Raw genomic sequence first — 20,380 nt, 5'->3', positions numbered from 1 at the left:
TTATCTTGGTCTTAACCATCCAGCAGAAAAGTATAAAAATGAAGTATAAGAAGTAAAGCCATGCTGTTATGTTGAGCTGTAGGGGACTCAGGTCAAGAATTTCTGACATTGCCAGTCAAGCGGAAGCCCCAATACTATTATGGACTACTGGACTCTTTTAGAATATTTTGCTGAGTTAACACACCTATACTATTCAAATGACGGAACTAAACAAAAAAAGGGGATACCGATGAATGTCCATTTTGTATCTGTGTATTCAAAATGGTTAGGATAGATATATAGTTACATTCTTTTAATGGATAGAGGGATTTGTTCTAATAGAGTTTGTAAATAAGATATCATGTCCGCTCTTGTACAGCAAATAACCACTAGGAAGAATGTATGCAATGTGTTAATTATTGAAACTGTCCTACCAATTTGATTTGAACCTGTCTCATTGCTATTTATCAATAAAATTATGGGGGGAAAAATAGTACGCGTGTGAATTTGGGAGGATTAGGGAGGATATTTTTTCCCCTGCATTAGTTCTGCTATTCAAGTCATAGTAGTAGCAAAGTATTCTTTTTTTATTGTTGTTGTTTTGTTTTGTTTTTAAAGAGGAAGGACAAATTTTAAGGGAAAGATTGTTTTATTAACTCTGACCTTGAGTGTGTGCTTTTATTCTTTATGAAGCTACTTCATCTACTTTAATAAGTTAGACACAGGAAGATACTATTCACCAAACTATCCCTTAACCTACCATGTGGACCCTTCATTCCTATACTCATCTTTCTTATTGTTCACTTCTCTTTGTATTTGTAAGGATATCTTTTCTCCTTTTATTGTCTTCTTTCCTCTTGTCTAAATAAGAGACTCTTTATAGATTGTATAAGTGGGTAAAGATATATATGTTTAGCTATGAAGCTGTGATTTCTTTTTTGTTTCTGATAAGTTTTGAATGGCTGTTGTAGAAAATTGTTATTTTTATGTAAAGGGAATCTTTTTATAGCCCTATTTATTTATAAAACATAGTATGGATTGTGAAACCATTATCCGAGGACAAAATTGCAAGCATGATTCTTTCTCTTTTCAAAAAAAAAAAAGGTTTTTTATGGGGTCTGCCAGTTAGCTCAGTTGTTTAAGCACCTGCTCTTGCAAATGCAGTCAGGTGCGGGGGACCGTGGTTCAATCCCCATGTCCACATGCCTTACCGGACCCGCCCTTAAGGCAGCCTGAGCTAACTGAAAAAAAAAAAAATCCTTCTTAAAAAAAGTTATAGTTGTCACTTGACTTAAACAGAAGTTTAAGAAAAAAGTACCATATGCACACCCACAGATAATTTGCAAATAAAGTGCTTGTGTCATTTCCTCATAACTTTTCAAGCATTCTCTTTCATTAAATTCTCAAAATATTAAATATTTGTGAACCGAAACTTCTTTTTAAATATAAAATATATTTTCCCTATTTTAGACACTTTTCCAGTTTGATGTTCCTTTTGTTTCACCATAATTTTTTTTTTTTTTTTTTTTTTTTTTTTTGCGGAACCGGGGATTGAACTCAGGCCCTTGCGATTGCCAGGGAAGTACTTACTCCACTGAGCCATCTCTCCTCAGCCCCCCCCCATAGTTATTTTCAAATCCCAGCTATACAGCATTTTTAATGATCCAGATAAAAAGTAATGCAGAAGTAGAAAGGGCTTGAAAGTAGAAGTCAGAAATTTTAGGCCCTCCCCCCCAAAAAAAAAGAAAAAGAAAATTTAGGTCCTAGTATTTATAAATGGATACTATAAGTAAAAGTTGCCATGTTTGGCTTATATAGTTGTAAGAATTAAATAGAACATGCTTAAGAATACTAAAAGCTGTTAATTATTGTACAAATGTAAAATACATTTTACCGGTGGTCAAGGAATCACTTTTAGCCTTATATGCCTTTACCAAAAGGCAGATGTGAAAGTTTTAAAATACTAGTTATTCTTCTTTAAAAAAATTTTTTTTTCTCATTTGTTCGCTTTTTCATACAGGATTTAATACCCTTCCCATAGACAATCCACAGCAAGATAAGAAAAGGCTTTGAAAATTTGGTCTAAAATGGAAGTATTTTATTTATTTCAACAAATGTATTTCTATCACTCGTGAGTTTGCTAAAGGATTTAAGGGTTCCAGGGCTAAAGATGTGAAATATAATTGACAAATACTGTGAATATTAATGTGTTTGTTTTCTTTTTAATGTATTATAGTAAAAGGCACATTGCCATTGGTCCCTCTCAAAATACATTGTTACTGTTGAACATGCTTAGCCATCATCACTGGTGCTTCCTGAAACAGTTGTGGAAGTTTGCTTTCATATTTTTAGTTGTGTGTTGTGGTTGACTCAATGTCCTGATTTTGATTCAAAATATTTTCTTTTCATGGCTGTTTTGATTCTGAGGAAAGCCAGAAATCACACAGGGCCAGATCTGGTAAGGTGAATGAGATTTTTATGAGCCTGTCTTTCCATTGGATGAAATTGGCAGCAATCTTTGCTGTATTTTTGATAATGCTTTACAAAAGTCACAAAAGAAGTCTTCCAGAACTGCTTCAGAAAGTTGCAAGGATGATAGGATAAGTGCATTCAAAGTGATTGGGAGTATTTTGAGGGGAAATAATCAATAACACTGTCTTTTTTTTTTGTATTTTATTAAGAAATAAATAGCAATGAGTTTTAAAACTGATTAGTCAGACAGTGTCAATGATTAATACATTGCAGATTGTTGTCTTCATAGTGGTTATTCATAGTACAAGATGCAGACATGATATCATGTCCAAAAACTACTAGTACAAATCTTTCTTGTCATTTGAATTAAGAGAAAGTAGCTGTATGTCTATCCTATTATGTATATACAGATACAAAGTGGTCCTTCATTTGTATCCCCCTTTTTTGTTTAGTTTTGTCAGACATGGGTTATTTCATTGCCATTTAAATACTGTAGGTGTGTAAATTCAGCAAAATATTCCCATATAGTCCAGGAGTCCATAATAGTAGTGGGTTGCCTATAGGATTGGCAGTGTCCGAAGTTGTTGACTTAAGCCTTTTACAGCTCAGCATATTAATATGGCTTTACTTTATATACCTCGTTTTTATATTTTTCTGCTGGATGGTTAAGACCAAGATAAAGTAAGACCTATATAACAACAAATGTAACTTTTGTATCTGCCAGGGTCAGTCAAGTCCCCTCAGCATTTACCCTGAAACCCTGTACCGCAGTTTGTAGATCCTTTGTCAGTGTCAGCCATGTGGAAGATTCATAGCCATTGCTTGGCCAGTTTGCTCTCTATGAAAGCCTGAGAGAATGTTTTCTCTCCATGTGACTTTCCTTGGGCACACTCTACATCATCGATCACTTTCATTTGTGGACCCATAATTTCCTTGATTAGTAAATTTGGGACACAACTGAGTTACAGGATGTTACAGTACAAGTTCTCCTATGTCCTGAGTTCTCACTGACCTTGAAAGACTAGGGTCAAAATGTTGGCTGTCCTTGTAGCCCTTCTTTTCTCTAATGTTTGGCCTGTAAACTTAAGTGTTAACCCTCCAGAAGAGAAGCTTAACGATATTATTGTCCTATAACATAGGCAGTTGAGCTTAACCTCACTATCTGTCTGAATATCAAATATCTTAGATATAACATGGAACAGGTATTTCCCACCAAATCCCTACAGAAAGTGAAGGGGAAAAAAAGAAAAAAATTTAAAAAATAAAAAATATTTTAAAATATAGGAATAAACAATTACATATGTTTACATAGAAATTTAGAAATCTAATCATATACAGCATTATAGCAGGACAGTTCTGTGAGTTTTTTTCTTATCTCTTGTTTTCATTTATTACCCTTTTTTTTAAACGAACATTTACTTGAGAGACAGTATGGCAGTAATTGGTATGACATGATAAGCAGTATGTATTTAGAAGACCAGAAAGACAGGCATTCCCAAGCATGACCCTAGTATTACAGTTTTCTATCTTCAGTGCAGTTTCTTAGTTCACAAGTATCAGCATATATAGTCAAGGTGAGAATCCTACCAATTAACTGCTAGTTTCAAAAACCTGCTGAAGATTCTCAGGATCATTGCCTTAAAACCATCTTGTGCATGGAAATGTATGGCTTTGCCCCTGTTGTTTCCTAGCTTTTCTCCTTGCCCTCTCTTTATTGTTTAATCCAAAGTTCTCTCCTTCCTTTTAATTGTGTTATACCTTTCTATTTTTGTTTCTTCTTTTGAGTTCCTACGCTAGGGAGACTATACAATATTGATAGGTGTGTCTGGTTTATTTCACTTATGAATATATCTTCAAGTGGAATCCACTTAAATATAAAGGATTTGAGTTTATCATTCTTTATAGCTGAGTAATACTCCATTGTATAAAAATACCACATCTTTTTATCCATTTGTTAAATGACAGACATCTTGGTTGTTTCCAAGGTTTGGCTATCACAGATTGTGCTGCTATAAACATAGGTGCACATAGATCACTATGATATGACGTTTTCAGTTCCTCTGGGAAAACTCTCAGTAGGGGAATAGCTGGTTTGAATGAGATTTTTCAGTCCTAGCTTTTTAAGGAGTCTCCACACTGATTTCCATAAAGGTTGCACCACTCTTCATTCCCACCAACAGTGGACAATGGTTTCTTTCTCCCCACAACCTCTCCAACATTTGCTGTTGGTTTATTTCTTTATGATAGCCATTCTTTCTGGGGTGAGATGGTATCTCAGTGTTATTTTAATTTGCATTTCATGGATGGTTAGTGATGGGGAGCATTTTTTCATATATTTATTCAGTTCTTTAATTTTGTCCTCTGAGAAGTGTGTGTTCATCTTGGATGCCCATTTCTGGATTGGATCTTTAAATTTTGGGGCCCTAATGTTTTTTAGTTCTTTATAAATTCTAGAGAGCAGACCTTTATCTGAGTGCTCATTAAGATTTCCCAATTTGTGGGTTGTCTTTTCACTTTGTTGTTAATTTTTTTTGATGTGCAAAAACTTCTCAATAAGAGGAGGTCCCAGTTGTTCATTCAAGTATTACCTGCGATTTGATTTTTGTTCATGAATTATTTGCCTACCCCTACATCTTCAAGAGTTCCTCCTACTTTCTCTTCCAGGAGATTTAGTGTTTCTGTTTTAGTGTTTAGACCTTTAATCCATTTTGACTTTAGCTTAGTGCATGCTGATAGACCTGGGTGAAATTTTAGTTTTCAGCATGTAGAGAGCCAGTTTTTCTAGCACCATTTGTTAAAGAGGCAATCTTTCTTCCAGTGAGTATGTTTGGCCCCTTTGTCAAAGATAAGGTGGCTGAGTGTGTTTGTAGGAGTTTCAGCATCTTCTAATTTATTCCATTGATCCTCAGGTCTATTTTGTTACCAGTACCATGCTGATTTTATCACAGTAGCTTTGTAGTATAGTTTCAAGTCAGGAATTGTAATGCCTCCTACCTTGTCTTTGTTGGCCAGGATTGCCTTTGTTGTTCTAGGTCATTCCTGTCCAAATAAATTTTAGGAATGATTTCTTTGGGTCTGTGAGGTATGTTCGTGGTAGTTTGATAGGGATTGCATTAAGTCTGTATAATAATTTTGGGAGTATGGCCATCTTCACAGTGTTCTTATCCTGGAGCAGGGAGTATCTTTCCATTTTCTGAAATCCTCTATGATCTCTTTTTTCAGAGAACTATAATTTTCTTTGAAAAGATCTTTGACTTCTTTAGTTAGATTCATTCCAAGGTATTTCATTTTCCTCGGTGCTATTGTAAAAGGTATTGTTTCTGTAATTTCCCTCTCAGTGTGTTTGTTACCTGTGTAGAGGAATGCTATTTACTTTTAGGTATTGACTTTATATCGTGCTATGCTACTGAGTTTGTGTATTGATTCTAGCAGCTTCTTGGTGGAGTTTTTTGGGTCTTCCAAGTAAAGTATCATGTCATCTGCAAATAATGATAGTTTATCTTCTTCTTTACCTATTCTTACTCCTTTTATTTCTCTCTCGTGTCTAATGGCTCTAGCCAGTGATTCCAGAACTATTTTGAATAGGAGTAGTAATAGAGGACATCCTTGTCTTGTAGAGAGTGAAAGATTTCAGTTTTTCCCCATTTGGAATTATGTGTTAGCCATTAGGTTGTCATAGATAGCTTTTATCAGATTGAAGTAGAGACCATCTATTCCAATTTTTTGTAGTACTTTGAACATGAATGTGTGTTGAACTTTGTCAAAAGCCTTTTCTGCATTGATTGCAATGATCGTGTGGTTTTTGGATTTGGCTCTATTGATATAGTGTGTTACATTTATAGGTTTGCATATATTGAACCATTCATGAATCCTACCTGGTGATGGTGTATAATTTTCTTGATGATTTCCTGTTTTCTATTTGCTAGAATTTTATTGAGGATTTTTGCATCTATGTTCCTGAGGGAGATTGGCCTATAGTTCTCTTTTTTAGTTGTGTCTTTCCCTGGTTTTGGTATCAGTATAATGCCTCCAGGAACAATTTTGGGAGGACTACTTCCTTTTCAATGTCATTGAAGATTTTGAGGAGTATAGGGATTATATCTTCTGCAAATTTCTTGTAGAATTCAGCTGTGAATCCATCAGGACCTGGACTTTTCTTTGTTAGTAGGCTTTTTATTACATTTCGTATTTATTTAATTGGCTGTTACTGGGTTATTGAGAGTTCTTACATCTTCTTGATTCAGTTTTGGAAATTTGTACCTTTCTAGGATCTGTCCATTTCTTCTTTGTTTTCTATTCTGTGAGAGTTGAGATTCTCAAAGGACTATTGATGATCTTCTGAATTTCCACTGGGTCTGTGGTAATTACACCCTTTTCATTCACTATTGCTTGTATTTGAATATGAATTTTAACTTTCCTCTTATGAGTTTAGTTAGGGGCTTGCCAATTTTATTTTATCTTTCAAAGAACCAGTTTTTTGATTCATTAATTCTTTGAACTGTTTTCTTTGTTTCTATTAAATTAATTTCCACCCTAATGTTTATAATTTCTTTCTGTCTTTGGACTTTGGGTTTGGTTTGCTCTTCCTTTTCTAGATTTTGGAGGTACAGCATTAGGGTGTTTATTTGTTCCTGTTCTATTTTCCTAATTTGTGGGTTCACAGCTATAAATTTCCCTCTAAAAACTGCTTTCATAGAATCCAATAAATTCTGATAAGTTGTGCTTGAATTTTCACTGAATTATAGATATTGTTTAATTTCTTGTTTAATTTGATCTGTGACCCATTGATTGCTGAGTAGGGTATTGCTTAATTTCATGTATTTATAGGTTGGTTTTTTTTTTTTTTTCTGTTTTCTTTTGTCGTTTATTTCAGTTTCATTGTACTGTGGTTAGATAGTATACATGGGATAATGTCTGTTTTCTTATATATAGTTAAACATGACCTATGGACTAGTATGTGATCTATTTTGGAAAATGACCCTTGTGCAGCTGAGAAAAATGTGTATTTAGCTGTGGTTGGGTGGAACACTCTGTATATGTCCACTAAGTCCATTTGTTCCAAGCTCTTGTTCAGTTCTGCTACTTCTTTGCTAATTTTTTGTCCACTTAACCTATGTTTTTGGGATAAGGGAGTATTAAGATCTCTTGTTAAGATTGTGGTATTGGATATTAGATTTTTCATGTCCATTAATATTTGTCTTATATAGTTGGGTGCTCCCGTGTTTGCTGCGTATGTATTTATAAGTGTTACCTCTTCCTCTTGAATTTTTCTCCTAACCATTATAGAATGGCCTTCTTTGTTTTGTTTGATCATTCTTGGTTTAAAGTTGAGATAGTCTGAGAATAGGATTGCTACTCCTGCTTTTTTCTGAGGTGCTGGGGCATGTAGTATTGTTTTCCATCCTTTGACTTTCAGCCTGTGAATTTCTTTGAGTTAAGTGTGTTTCTTGTATACCACATATTGTTGGATTGTGTTTCCTAATCCACTGTGCCAGTCTGTTTCTTTTAATTGGTGAATTGAGTCCAGTTACATTGATGATTATAACTGAGATGTATTGACTTATGATTGACATGTTATTTACCTGCTGTTGTTTACTCCTTTTTCTCCTGTTTGTTTGTTTACCCTATTTAGTGGGTTCCTTCTGTTCTCATTCATGGAGTTCTGATCATTTTAGCCTCTCTCTAGAACATCCTTCAGGAGCCTGTGTAGGGTTGGCTTTGTTGTCATGAAATTCTTTAGTTGTTCTTTGTTATGGACGTATTTCACTTTTCCATCAAACTTGAAAGAAAGTTTTGCAGGGTGTAGCAGTCTGGGCTGGAATTTGTTTTAGTGGAGAACTTTAAGTACTCTGCTCCATGCTTTTCTTGACTTCGTGGTTTGTGAAGAGAAGTCTGCCGTTATTCTGATGGGTATTCCTTTAAATATGATGTTTCTTTTCTCTAACAGCTTTTAGTATATTGTTCTTTTTTTTTGTGTGTGTGTATATTGTTCTTGTGCTGGATTTCTGGGATCTTGACTATTATATGTCTCGGTGTGTTTTTAATGGTATTGATGTTCTTTGGAGTTCTGTATGTTTCGGTTAGGTGAATGTCAGATTGCTTCCCCATATTTGGGAAGATTCCTGCTATTACTTCTGCCCATATTCTTTTTATATCATTTGTATTGACTCCTTCTTTCTCATTGATGCCTATTAGTCTCACGTTTTTCATCTTTGCATCATCTTGCAGGTGATGAATATTTTCTGCATCCTAATTGTTTTTAGGAATCTTATCTTTTCACTAGCTGTAACAGAGTCTTGAAGATCTGAAACTATCTTCACTTTCACTCAGATGGTTTTGCAAGCTTGTGATTGAGATTTTAAGTTCCTCTATATCTCTTTAACTCTGCTTTATGCGAACTATTTCTTGCCTATATTGCTTATTGAAGGATTACATCATTTTTGTAATTTTCTCTATTTTTATCAGTGTCTTCTTGAGAAGCAGTTATTAATTCTTTCATTATAGTTATCCTTTCTTTCTTTACTTCCGAGATTATTTCTCATCTGATTTCCTCTGTACGTTTCTGCATTTGATTCTTTATTTCATATGCTATTAATTCAGAGATTTCTGTATTTCAGAGGTTATTTCTAATCTGAGTTCCTCTGTACCTTTCTGCAGTTGTTTTTTTACTTCAGACACTATTAATTCGGATATTTCAGCTGTGTCATTCCCAGTTTCTTCTGTGCTAGTGTCCTCTGCACTTGTTCTGGGTGGGCTCAGGGCCTGAGATTGCATTTTGCTCCTTCTCTTTGTCATTTTGTATAGCACTGTCCTCTGACCTTTGGTATAGAGCTTCAGTGCAGTTATACCCTTAGCACCTACTGAAATTTGGGTGCAGATCTACGAAGTTTGAACTCATCCACTTGTGCCTGGCTTGGGTCTGGCTGTTGTGCTCAGCTTCTTCCTGCTGCAGCCCTTCTACGTGAACTTGTGCCCCTCTGGCAAGATGTTCTGCTCCTGGATTATCTGGGTGGTTCTGGCCCCTACCCTCTCTGCAGGGACTTCAGCTGCAGAGTTTCACCCCAGGCCTGTATGCCAGGCTTGGGCTGGGTCTGGATGGGTTCAGAGAGCAGGACAAAAGGACTCTTTCACAAGTGGACCTGGGTTGGGTCTGGAAGGATCCAGCAGGCAAAGGGGATCATGAAAGCTCTCCCACACACTTGCTGGTCCTTGCTTGGGTTGTGTCTGGAGGGGTCCCAAGAGCACAGTGGAAGTTCTCACTTAGAGGAGTCCAGAGAGCAGGGCTGAAGGTCTCACTCACGTGCCAGGCTTGGGATGGGTCCAGAGGGGTCCAGGGGGCTCAGGGGAGTGCAGAAGCTCTCCCACACCAGCACTGTCTTTTACTATAACACATTTTTAAAAATTTAAATATTCCGGGGCCTGGGAGATTGCTCAGTAGAATTAGCGCTTCTCTGGCAAGCGCAAGGGTCTGAGTTTAATCCCCAGTTTCACCAAAAATAAATAAATAAATTAAATAAAAATTTAAATATTCTGTGTATATTGAAACCTATATAAACTATTTTATATACAATTCATGAAGATAGTTCTAGAGATTAATATTGGGATACAAGGTTTTATTTGATGATATATGAATAAATCTCTCATCCCTGGAATAAGGAATAATTTTTTTTTCAGGATAATAGCAGTATTGGAATATTGTAGTTTTATCCCAAATTTGATCTGGTATACTAATTTTGTGAGTCTAGAAAAGGGAAAAGTAGACCATGATTTAATAATATACATTCTACTTTTTAAATTCTTGTTCATCTGCAGATATTTTATAAAATTTTCATAAATAAGATCAATTGATGTAGGCAATAGGGGAAAGCCATATGACAGATGGATCTCAATCTAGTACCAGTAGTAATTACATCAGTATGTATCAGGCCCAATACAAGTGATTAATGTGTGTTATCTTAATCTTCATAGTAGCATTATAAGGAAGGTAGTATTACCTTCACTTTAGAGATGAGGTAAATGAGATTCACAAAGGTTATAATGACTTCTCCAGAGTCATGGTACTACTATGTGGTAGAGGTGGAGATTCCAGCAGAGATCTGTCTGATTCTGAGTTTTTTTTAACTGTAATAGTTTACTACTTTTCATTACCCTGTTCTGTTTTAAAAAGCCTTCTGCAGATTTGGAGGATTACTTAAGTACATTAGAAGGTAAATATAAGGAACAGAAGTCTACTCAAAAGGGAGGAAGCTTAGCAAGTTCCTAGAGGGCTCCTTAGAATGTATTTGGGAACTTTCCTGTGGATAGTGTGAGCAAAGTAAGTTACCAGATGTTTGCAGAGACACTACCATGGATAGTGGAGGTTAAGGTTCTGACAACAAAAATTCACATAAGTTAAAATTATTTTTGAAGGTAATTTCCCATAAAAGATGTTAAAGTAGTTTTGGCTAACCAACACATGAATGGTTTGTTTACATTCAGGGCCACGGTGAATGAAAAATACATATTACATCATTAAACTTTTAGAACTCCTTTCAGTATAGTCATAGATACTGCAGGAGGCATATGAGATCTAAGACTCATTGATTCATTTCATATATGCTCAATGTGCTTGTTGAGTACAGGTATTCACTGTTTAGTGTTTTTTTCTTTGCTTTTCATTTTGCTAAGTGAAAAATGTTTTCTTTTTATCTTTTTCATTTTCTTTCTTTGGTGGTACCAAGGATTGAATTCAGGACCTTGTGCTTGCCAGGAAAGCACTTATTCCACTGAGCTATCTTCCCAGCCCCTATCTTTCTCATTTTAATATCTATTCACTTGCAAAATTAAAGGAAAAGAAAAAAACATTTAAAGATCTCTTATTTTTTATATGTCTTATGAGACTATATGCTTCTTTTTTCCTTGGTTCCATGAATCAACTCAGTGTAGCTAAAAAAAAAAAATGCTCTACTGCCCTTTGTGTGACCATACAAACTCCTTACCATCTAAAACCTGATTCAGAATTTAGAGAATTTGGTTGAACTTGGGTCAGATGTCCACTGAAATTAATTTGATATGCTTTGAGGAAAAGTCTGTATAGTGCTTTACATTTGGGGTTTTATGTGTGCATCTTTCTTAAGAAAGGGCTTGGGTGGAAGAAATAATTGGTATATCTACCTAAGAGGAGGAAGATGCTTTCTTAACTTTTATCATTAATTGGCACTTGTACCCAAAATAGTTACTGAACCATTCTTGCCTGAGGATCATTTGTGAAATGGGAACCTCAGTATGAAGGATTTCTTTTGATTTTGAGTTCTAAGGAGATAACAAGCAGAAATGTAATTTAGCCCTCAACATAAGATCCCAAAAATGGTAAGATGGGTTTCTACCAAAACAGTTGAAAAATTAAGAACTTAACTTCTTACCATGAATTATTACTCAGGTGCTTTTTTTTTTTTTTAAAAAAAACAGCCCAGATTTCTGTTTTACTTGAACCTCACTGAACTATGTTTCATTAAAGGAGAACCAAAACCCTCATATTAATTTATCTTTCAAAGTTCTTAAAAGAGTTACACTACAATAAACATTCAATGCTGCTCAGCCACTCATAGAATTCTAATTCAGGTGCTTTATTGTTGCTGTTAGTTAACAATTATTTCAGTTTTCTTTTGAAAAGTTCAAGATAATAATAGTAATCATTTCTGAGACCTTAAACTTTTTCCCTTGGCTTAATTATACCTTTTGCAATTTTTCCTTCCTTTGCTTCAACTGTTCTCTTCTCAGCCAGTTGAATCTCCTGTGAGACAGAGGGAAAGTGCAAATGACTCCATTGCCTGTGACATTGTGTCACAAAGCCTAAGGGACATTTTTCAGTCTTTCTCTTAATTAACAGATTGTGATTTGAGGTGATCACTTCTTCTATTTTGGACCATTCTTTTCTTTAGTTTCTGGTCCTGGCTGTCATTCTACTCTATGTGTATTCATTTTTTATATTTTTAGCCACACAGGTGATGTTAGTAGAGACTGTACCAGTACTTCTCCTGTAAGTCCTCTTTTGGCTTCAGCAATTGGGGCTATACTAGTAGTTATTAGGTCCTGAAAGTCAGAAAAACTTTCAAGTGTTCTTTATTTCTGTGATAAGGAACATGTTTACATAGACTAATTAAACCAGATCTCCCATGTGAAAAAGTTGTTGCTAGTTTTCACTAGTTAAGAGTGTTTGTCTAATCCAACTTGTTCAAGCAGTAAATCCAGATGTAATGTCAATCATGTCCTTTTAATGCAATTACTTAGTCTTTGCCAACAAGTTTTATCTTGAATTTCTGAATCATGCCTAAGTTGCTGATTGTTTTACAGCTTTTTAAATATGGGCTGTGCTTTGCCTGTTTAAGCAATCGTTTAAAAAGAAATACAGAGATTATAGCTAATAATCCCATCATTTATTAAATGTTCAAATAAGACATAATGAATATAAAATTATAATTCATTATGGCAGGTTTTTTTTTTTTTTTTTTTTTGTCTTTGAGACAAGGTTTCACTATGCAGTTCAGGCTGGCCTTGAACTCATTTTGTAGCCCAGACTGGTCTCGAACTCACAGTGATCCGCCTGCCTCAGCTTCTCAAGTGCCAGGATTACAGGTATGTGCCACCATGCCTGGTTTACAGGTCGATTCTTATTTTTAAAGAAATTTTCATCTATAAATTTACATTTGTAGCCAAAGTCAGTGGCACACACCTATAATACCAGCTACTTGGAAGACTTGAGGCAGTGGGCTCATAAATTTGAGACCAGCCTGAACAACTTGGTTAGACTCTGTCTCAAAATAAAAAAGGGCTAGGGATGCAGTTTGGTTTGAAGGCCCAGTACTGCTAAAAAAAAAGAGAGAGAGAGAGAGAGAGAAAAAAAAAAAAAGGAAAAAGGAATGAGATTGTAGATCATACTAAATTCTTGAAAGAGAAAAACACATTTCTCCATAGTGAGTTACCATTAATATAGATACTAAGTAAAACTTTTATTTTTCATCTGATAGGCTATTGTTATACCCAAAATGTTTTCTAGAGATATTTTCTGTTTATAAAAACATTTGTCAGCTGGACATAGTGGCATACCTTTATAATCCCAGCTGCTTGGGAGGCTGGGGCAGGAGGATCGCTTGAGCCAATGAGCTCAGGATCAGTGTGGGCAGAATAACAAGACCCCATCTTAAAGAACAAACAAAAACAAAAAAACCCAAACATTTGTGTAAGATATATGTTAAAAAAATTTGACCATGAATTACTTTAACAATTGAAACATGGTAATTCTTTATGTGGAAAAGGTTAATAGGCAATATTTTACAGTTTTAGAAATGTTTAGATTTTAAGTTCTTGCATTGAATTTTGCCCAAATGCCTCTGTTCATCTGAGTTTCCCAAACTGAAAAAAATTTACATGTATATTTATACAATACCAACAATACACATTATGTAAAATCTATTTATCAATCTGTCTGTCTGTCTGTCTGTCTGTCTGTCTGTCTGTCTATCCATCCCAGGAATCAAACTCAGGACATTGGCCAGGCAGATGCTTTGCTACTGAGCTGTATCCATGGCCCCATAATGTAAAGTTTAAATAACCATAGATATTTCTGTGTTTTTCTCTGCACCCCTATGTTATAGATCAATACGAAAATCTCCTGCATACTAGGCAAGCATTGTACTACTGGGCAGCTTTCTCAGCTTTTCATTTTATTTTGAGACTGGGTTTCACAAAGTTATCTGTGTTGACCTCAAACTTGGCTTGTGATCTTCCTGCCTCAGCCTCCCAAATAGCTGGAATCACAAGTATATGTCACAATACCTGGTTGTTTCTGAAGTATTTATAGAGTTAATTGAATTAAATCAGCATACATATATTAAACTTTTAGATAATATCATTAGTGTGAGTTGCCCAAAATGTTCCTTGATATACTTATATGTAATATCAACCTCACATAATCAATGATATGGAATTCACATAGAAAAATAATACCTTTTAAGAATTTGGCTGCCGGATGTGGTGGCACCTGTAATCCCACCTCTCAGGAGGTTAAGGCAGAAAGATTGCTGCAAGTTGGAGACCAGCTTGAGCTACAAAGTGAGTTCAAGACCAGGATGAAGTGCATAGCGAAACCCAGTCTCAAAAAGACAAAGAGAAAAGAATTTGGCTTACAGTATTTTAAATTGAAAGTATACAACACTGCCAGGTATTTGCTCCTTTAACATCTGATATAGCTCGTATATATTATATATAGCTCATATATATGCTGTATATATGAAACTTACTATTGAAATTTCTTACTATTGAATGATAAGAAAGTGGTTGTGGACCAAATCACATTGCATGTTTATCATCAGACATACTGTAGCTCCATGTCAGTTGTCTTTGCTCATAGTGTCTCTGTTTTCTTTAGTTACTTTTAGGATTTTTTTTAATCCTCTGTTCTCAGCAGTATTATTATACTGTTCCTAGGTATGATTTTCTTTATTTTCTGTCTATATGTTCCTAGAAGTTCTTGAATCTGTAGCTTGATGTTTTTTATCAGTTTTGGGGAAATACCAAGCAATTACCTCTTCATCTACTTTTTTTCTGCCTTAGGCTTTATTCAGTGGGATTCCAATGACATGAATAATAGACTGTTGCACCATGTCTTATGTGCCTGTTGTGTTCTTCCTGGCTCATGGTGACTATTTTCTGACTGACCTATCTTTCATTTCTCCAATCTTCTTTTATGCTGTGGCCAGTCTGAATACATCTTCATCTTTTTTTTTTTCCACTTAGATCTAAATTTTCATTTGCTTATTATATGGTTCTCAGTTATCTGCTGATTTTTTTTTATCTTGTTTTATACTTTCAAAAATATTGGTAAACTCTTACTTAACCCTTTGCAAATCTGTTTGTCTTTTTTTTTTTTTCTCGCTCTCCCTTTTTTAGTGGTTTTTGACCTTGTCTTCTGACATCTTTAATAGTGCACCTTGAAATACAACATACTGGAAATATTCTGAAGCTTTCTCTCTCTCTCTCTCTCTCTCTCTCTCTCTCTCTCTCTCTCTCTCTCTCTCTTTCTGTCTCTGTCTCTCTCTCTGTCTCTCTCTCTGTCTCTCTCTGTCTCTGTCTCTCTGTCCCTCCCTCCTTCTTTCTCTCCCCCTCTCTCTATTCTCTCTCCCCCTCCCCACCCCCATTTTGCCTTTAGAAAGCATTTTTGATATCCCATATCAGCTTCTGTTTTCTTCTTATCCATCACAACTGTATCATACAGTTTACTTAGCCACTATCCTGGCTTCAAGGGAGGCTAGAAAATGTTATGTTTTGCTGAATTCAAATTTTTTTTTCCCTTCCAAAGGGAGAAAAAAAGGACTTTTTTAAAAGAAAGACTTCTTTTGGTAAAATTCACATCTATAAAATGATGACAGATATAAGGAGAACAGAAATTTTGTGTGAAAATAAGAACACTAAGTTTTTCTAAAATGTTCACAGATTTGCTTTTGAGACACTAAAAAACAACTCCAAGGAATTTAAAACTTTTGTTCAGTTTTCTTTTTTAGAAGCAGTAGAGTACTACAGTAGTCAACACTGAAAATGATAGAAACTTTGGTAGTAAAGCTTTGAAATTCTAAAGCAGAAAAAGAAATCTCAAATTCTACTAACCAAATATAACTTCATTATTTGGGTAGATGATTTTTTTTTAAAATGTATTTAGTACAGGATCTATAGGGTCTCACTACACAGATTGGACTTGTAGTGATCCTCCTGTTTTCAGCCTCTCAAGAGCTGGGATTGCAGGTGTGCACCCCCATGCCCAGTCTCAGTTGTGTCTCATCACACCCCGGAGGTGGGGCCAGCAGGGCAGGGAATCAAATTCCAGTTGCTTAGCCTGCCTGACTAGGTGCTGTAGACAGCTGTGCTATCTGGCTGGTTCTCAGTGATCTTGTATATATGTGTATTTTGTTTTATAGGTTGACATTATACATCCTATTTTGTAAAAGGCGAAAGATTTATACGATCTGAAGAGAAACCAGAGTATATATACGTCCTATTTTGTAACTTGTTTATTTACTGAGTACACTTCCATTTTAAAATGTACAATGAGGTAGTTTATAATTTCGACATAATTTCTTTAACTTAAAGGCTGTTTAATTTTACTGTTCCACCCTAATAGCATATGTTTTGTGTATGTCTGTTCTGTCTCCACTCTTTTCTTCGCCAAATTAGTACACATTGATGTTATTATTGACTTACTACCAAAGGAATGTGTGCTTACAGTCAGTGGGAGTAATGAACATATTAGGTATGCTCTGTTTTAATGATAATGATTCCTGGTAGAATCCCCTTAAATTTTTTTTTTTCCCCTTGAGACTTGATAGCACTATGACTGCAGTTGTGAATAAAGTGACAATACTTTTTTTCTTTTGTACTCTATTTTTTGTACTCTTTTAGAAGTAGATCCTATACATTTCCTGAAAGACAGTTGAGAATGCTTTGTTAATGTAAAATTTCTACTATAAAATGTATTTTAAAATAGTAGAACTGCTTTGAGATGCAAACGTTTGTGCAGTTGGCTAAGTTCCCTTGCTAGCCAAGTAATACATACATGCTGGAGTGACAGAAAATATGACTTAAAATTATACTTGAGTCATATAAAAATTATATGACTTAAAATTATATTAATTTTACAAATTACTACATGTCATGAACTTTCAAAGTCACTCAGGAACACTAGAGTTTGTGAATATTAAATTAGGAATAACAGAAGGCCTATTTTATAAATTATATATAATTTTAAGAATATTTATTCCTTGATTTTTAACAGAAGATTTACATAATTTAGTTTCAGCTCCACCTAGTTGCTCATTTTACTGCCATGGATAAACTTAACTTTCACATACAGACTTCTGTATTAAGATCCATCAGTATTTATTGTTCATCCTGAACTTTGTAGCAGGTAGACCCTTAGATCATTCTTGTATGACAAGCTCTGATATGGTGAGGATGATTCAGGTTAGAGTTTCTAAATGGCTGATGATGTTGTTGTAAAGAGGAATAGTGACTAAGTAATAAACTTCGCTACCTCTGATGAAATCACTCACACATCAATTCCTGACATCACACCCTTGAAGTTTCCACATGGCATTGTGGGAATTTGTCTTGTCAACTGGATGGAGGTAATCTAGCATGAATTTTTAACCAGTTTAGAATTGTTCACCAGTAGATAGGAGGAGACAGCAAAGTCTAGATTACATTATTCCTAAACCTTTTTTCTTGAGAAATGGGCAAGCTGAATTGCTTTAAACTTTTTCTTTTTTAAATCTACCTATTAATGGCAGTTTAGCAGAGTACTTCTTTATTTTATTCTCATCTTTACAGTAGCACTTCCAGCCACATGTTATTATTTTTGTCTATCATCTTCCCATACTAGATTGTATGTTTCTGATAAGTAGGGACTGTGACTTAGACATCTGTTGGTTCCTACCAACTCCTTAGTGCCTCTTAAAAACGTATTAAATAGCACATAAATTTTAATTAGTTGGGCTGGACAGATAGCATAGCAGTCTAAGCACCTATCTGATAAGCGCAAGGTCCCCAGTTTCATCCCCAGTACTATATGCCGTGCTGGGCATGATGGCACATTACTGTAATCCCAGTGCTGGGGAGGCTGAGATAGGAGAATCACTACAAGTCTGAGCTGTGTAGCGAGACCCTGTATCCAATAAATAAATGAAAAAAAATTTTTTTAATTGGTAAAATATTGACAAATTGGATCTTAAAGGCTGTAACATAATTTTATTGTTTAATTTGTATGATTTTTCCTTTAAATGATATTGCCACTGTCCTAATTGATGGTTTATCTTTTAGAAAAAAAGTCATATATTACAATTAAATTTTATTTAAAACTTTCTAAACATAAGTGTTAATGTTTCCTTTTAATCTATAATGGAGATACATAAGTTTTTTGGAGCCAAGGGTAAAATTCTTCAATTTGAATACCACACTTGATACAAAAAATTGACTTCTAATCTTTCAGACCTTTGATCTAATTATTAATTATTGACCATTCAACAAGAACTTAATTAGGGAGAAAGTCTTGTACAAGTGGTCAGTGGGTAATTAAATATGGTACCATTTAAAATTATATTAAAGTAATATTTTCTCAGCAAAATAGACCATTCAGCCTGTAATTTTTTGTTGTTGTTGTTATAGGGTAAAGTTCACCTTGAATTAAAACTGAATGAACTGATAACAGAGAATGGAACTGTGTGCCAGCAACTCGTTGTACAGTAAGCAGATTTCTTCTAAGTCTCCATTTTGTGTTCTTAAGCCAATCCTTAGTGTAAATACATCAGAAACTTACTCCAGAAATGGATCTCTGTGCTGGAAATGTAGCTTAATAGAGTTCTTGCCTATCATAAATTTGTGAGGCCCTGGGTTCCGTCTCCATGCTAATTCCATTTCACCTGCATGCTAACCTTTGGATTTCTGGAGATCTGCTGATTAAGCCTAGTACTTCCTCTCCCCTCCATCTCCTTACTTTGGGTTATCAACAAATGAACATAACTTTCATCTTGGATGCTTTATTTCAGTTAATAACTGAGTATCTTCTTAGATTTTGAAGTATTTATACTTCAAATATTTTATTTATAGCCCTCTCAATTGAGGCTATGTTCTTCTGTTATACCCACATACCTCAAGGCAAGGGAGAATGAATATTGTTCTACTGTTGCTCTGGACTCATTCTCCTAATTGTAAAAAATCCCAGCTCTTTTGAGGCAGCTTCTCTGTATATTAAAATATACATATCAAATGTTACATATAATAATATTTTTTATGAAAACTTTGTAAGAAGTTATATATATTATAATGCTTTGTCCTTAATGTGTATTATGTAAAAGTATGGATGTTCTTTTTTTAAAAGAGAGTACAAATTAGAATTAAAACAAAAAATTACAAGTGATACAGAATTTCACTTAACAGAGTAATATGAATTTCAAGAGCCAGCCAAATAGCTCAGTGGACTAAAGCACCTGCTTAGGCAGAGCATAGTGGCCAGGATTTGATCCTGGACATGCTGTGCCAGCCCCAACCCTGGGTCTCACTGAGACATTGGAGACTGGGCGTGGTAGCATACACTTGTAATCCCAGCACTTGGGAGGCTGAAAACAGAAGAATCACTACGAATCTGATCTGTACTGGAACCTGGTAGACCCTGTATACCCTGTACGAAATACATTTAAAAAAAAAAAAAAACAGCCCAGGGGCTGGGGAGATAGCTCAGTTGAATAAGTGCTTCCCTGCCAAGCACAAGGGTCTGAGTTCAATCCCCAGCTCTGCAAAAAAAAAAAACAAAACAAAAAAAAAAACCCGAAGTAATGTGAATTTCAAAGTATTTGTTGTAATACATAGTGTCTTCCAATCAGTTATTCATCTTACCAGATATATGCATATGTAAATTTGGAAGAAGAAAGAAAAATTAGGAGAAGAAAGTAATATAATACATGTATAAGAAATTAAGAAGAGAAAAAGTACAATTGAAAAAAGGAGACAAAACAAATTATTATCTGTTCCTTTCCATTGTCCAGCAGAAATCCACAGTACAGTTGTCTAAATCACCCTGCTTACGTACATAGATAAATCTCTTTCCCTCACTCCCTCTTCTGTCAGTAACAGAAAACTCAACAACTCTTTCCTTTTGATTAAGTTCGTTCCCTTTTCCCACTTTCTGTTGTACCCTTTTTATTTTTTTATATATTTATTTTTTTATTGAGAAATAAATATGAATGAGACAGTTTCACAGCTGATTAATAGGACAGTTTTGATAGTCAATACACTGTACATTGTTACCTTCTTAGTGGTTATCCATAGTACAAGAAGCAGACAGGATATTCTATCCAAACACTGTTAGTACACCTCTTTCTTCTCATTGAATTATGTGAAAGTAGCT

General features: G+C 34.9%; 1 protein-coding gene across 3 annotated transcripts in view; it reads left to right on the top strand.

The window, feature by feature from the left end:
* Positions 1–20,380, top strand: part of Rasa2 (RAS p21 protein activator 2) — a 138,722-nt gene that overhangs the window by 33,731 nt on the left and 84,611 nt on the right. For all 3 annotated transcript variants that reach the window (XM_023713003.1, XM_012514273.2, XM_023713004.1), the window contains one exon: positions 18,643–18,719. Coding sequence is in view for 2 of the 3 variants with exons in the window: in XM_012514273.2 (XP_012369727.1) it covers positions 18,643–18,719 (77 nt within the window). In the remaining variant the exon portion in view is untranslated. The remainder of the gene's footprint in view (positions 1–18,642; positions 18,720–20,380) is intronic.

This window comes from Octodon degus, unplaced genomic scaffold (assembly GCF_000260255.1).
Source record: "Octodon degus isolate 3935 unplaced genomic scaffold, OctDeg1.0 scaffold00028, whole genome shotgun sequence".
NCBI classification, from domain to species: Eukaryota; Metazoa; Chordata; class Mammalia; order Rodentia; family Octodontidae; genus Octodon; species Octodon degus.
Note: the sequence above shows the minus strand (reverse complement) of the source record. Positions and strands in the feature narration are given on the sequence as shown.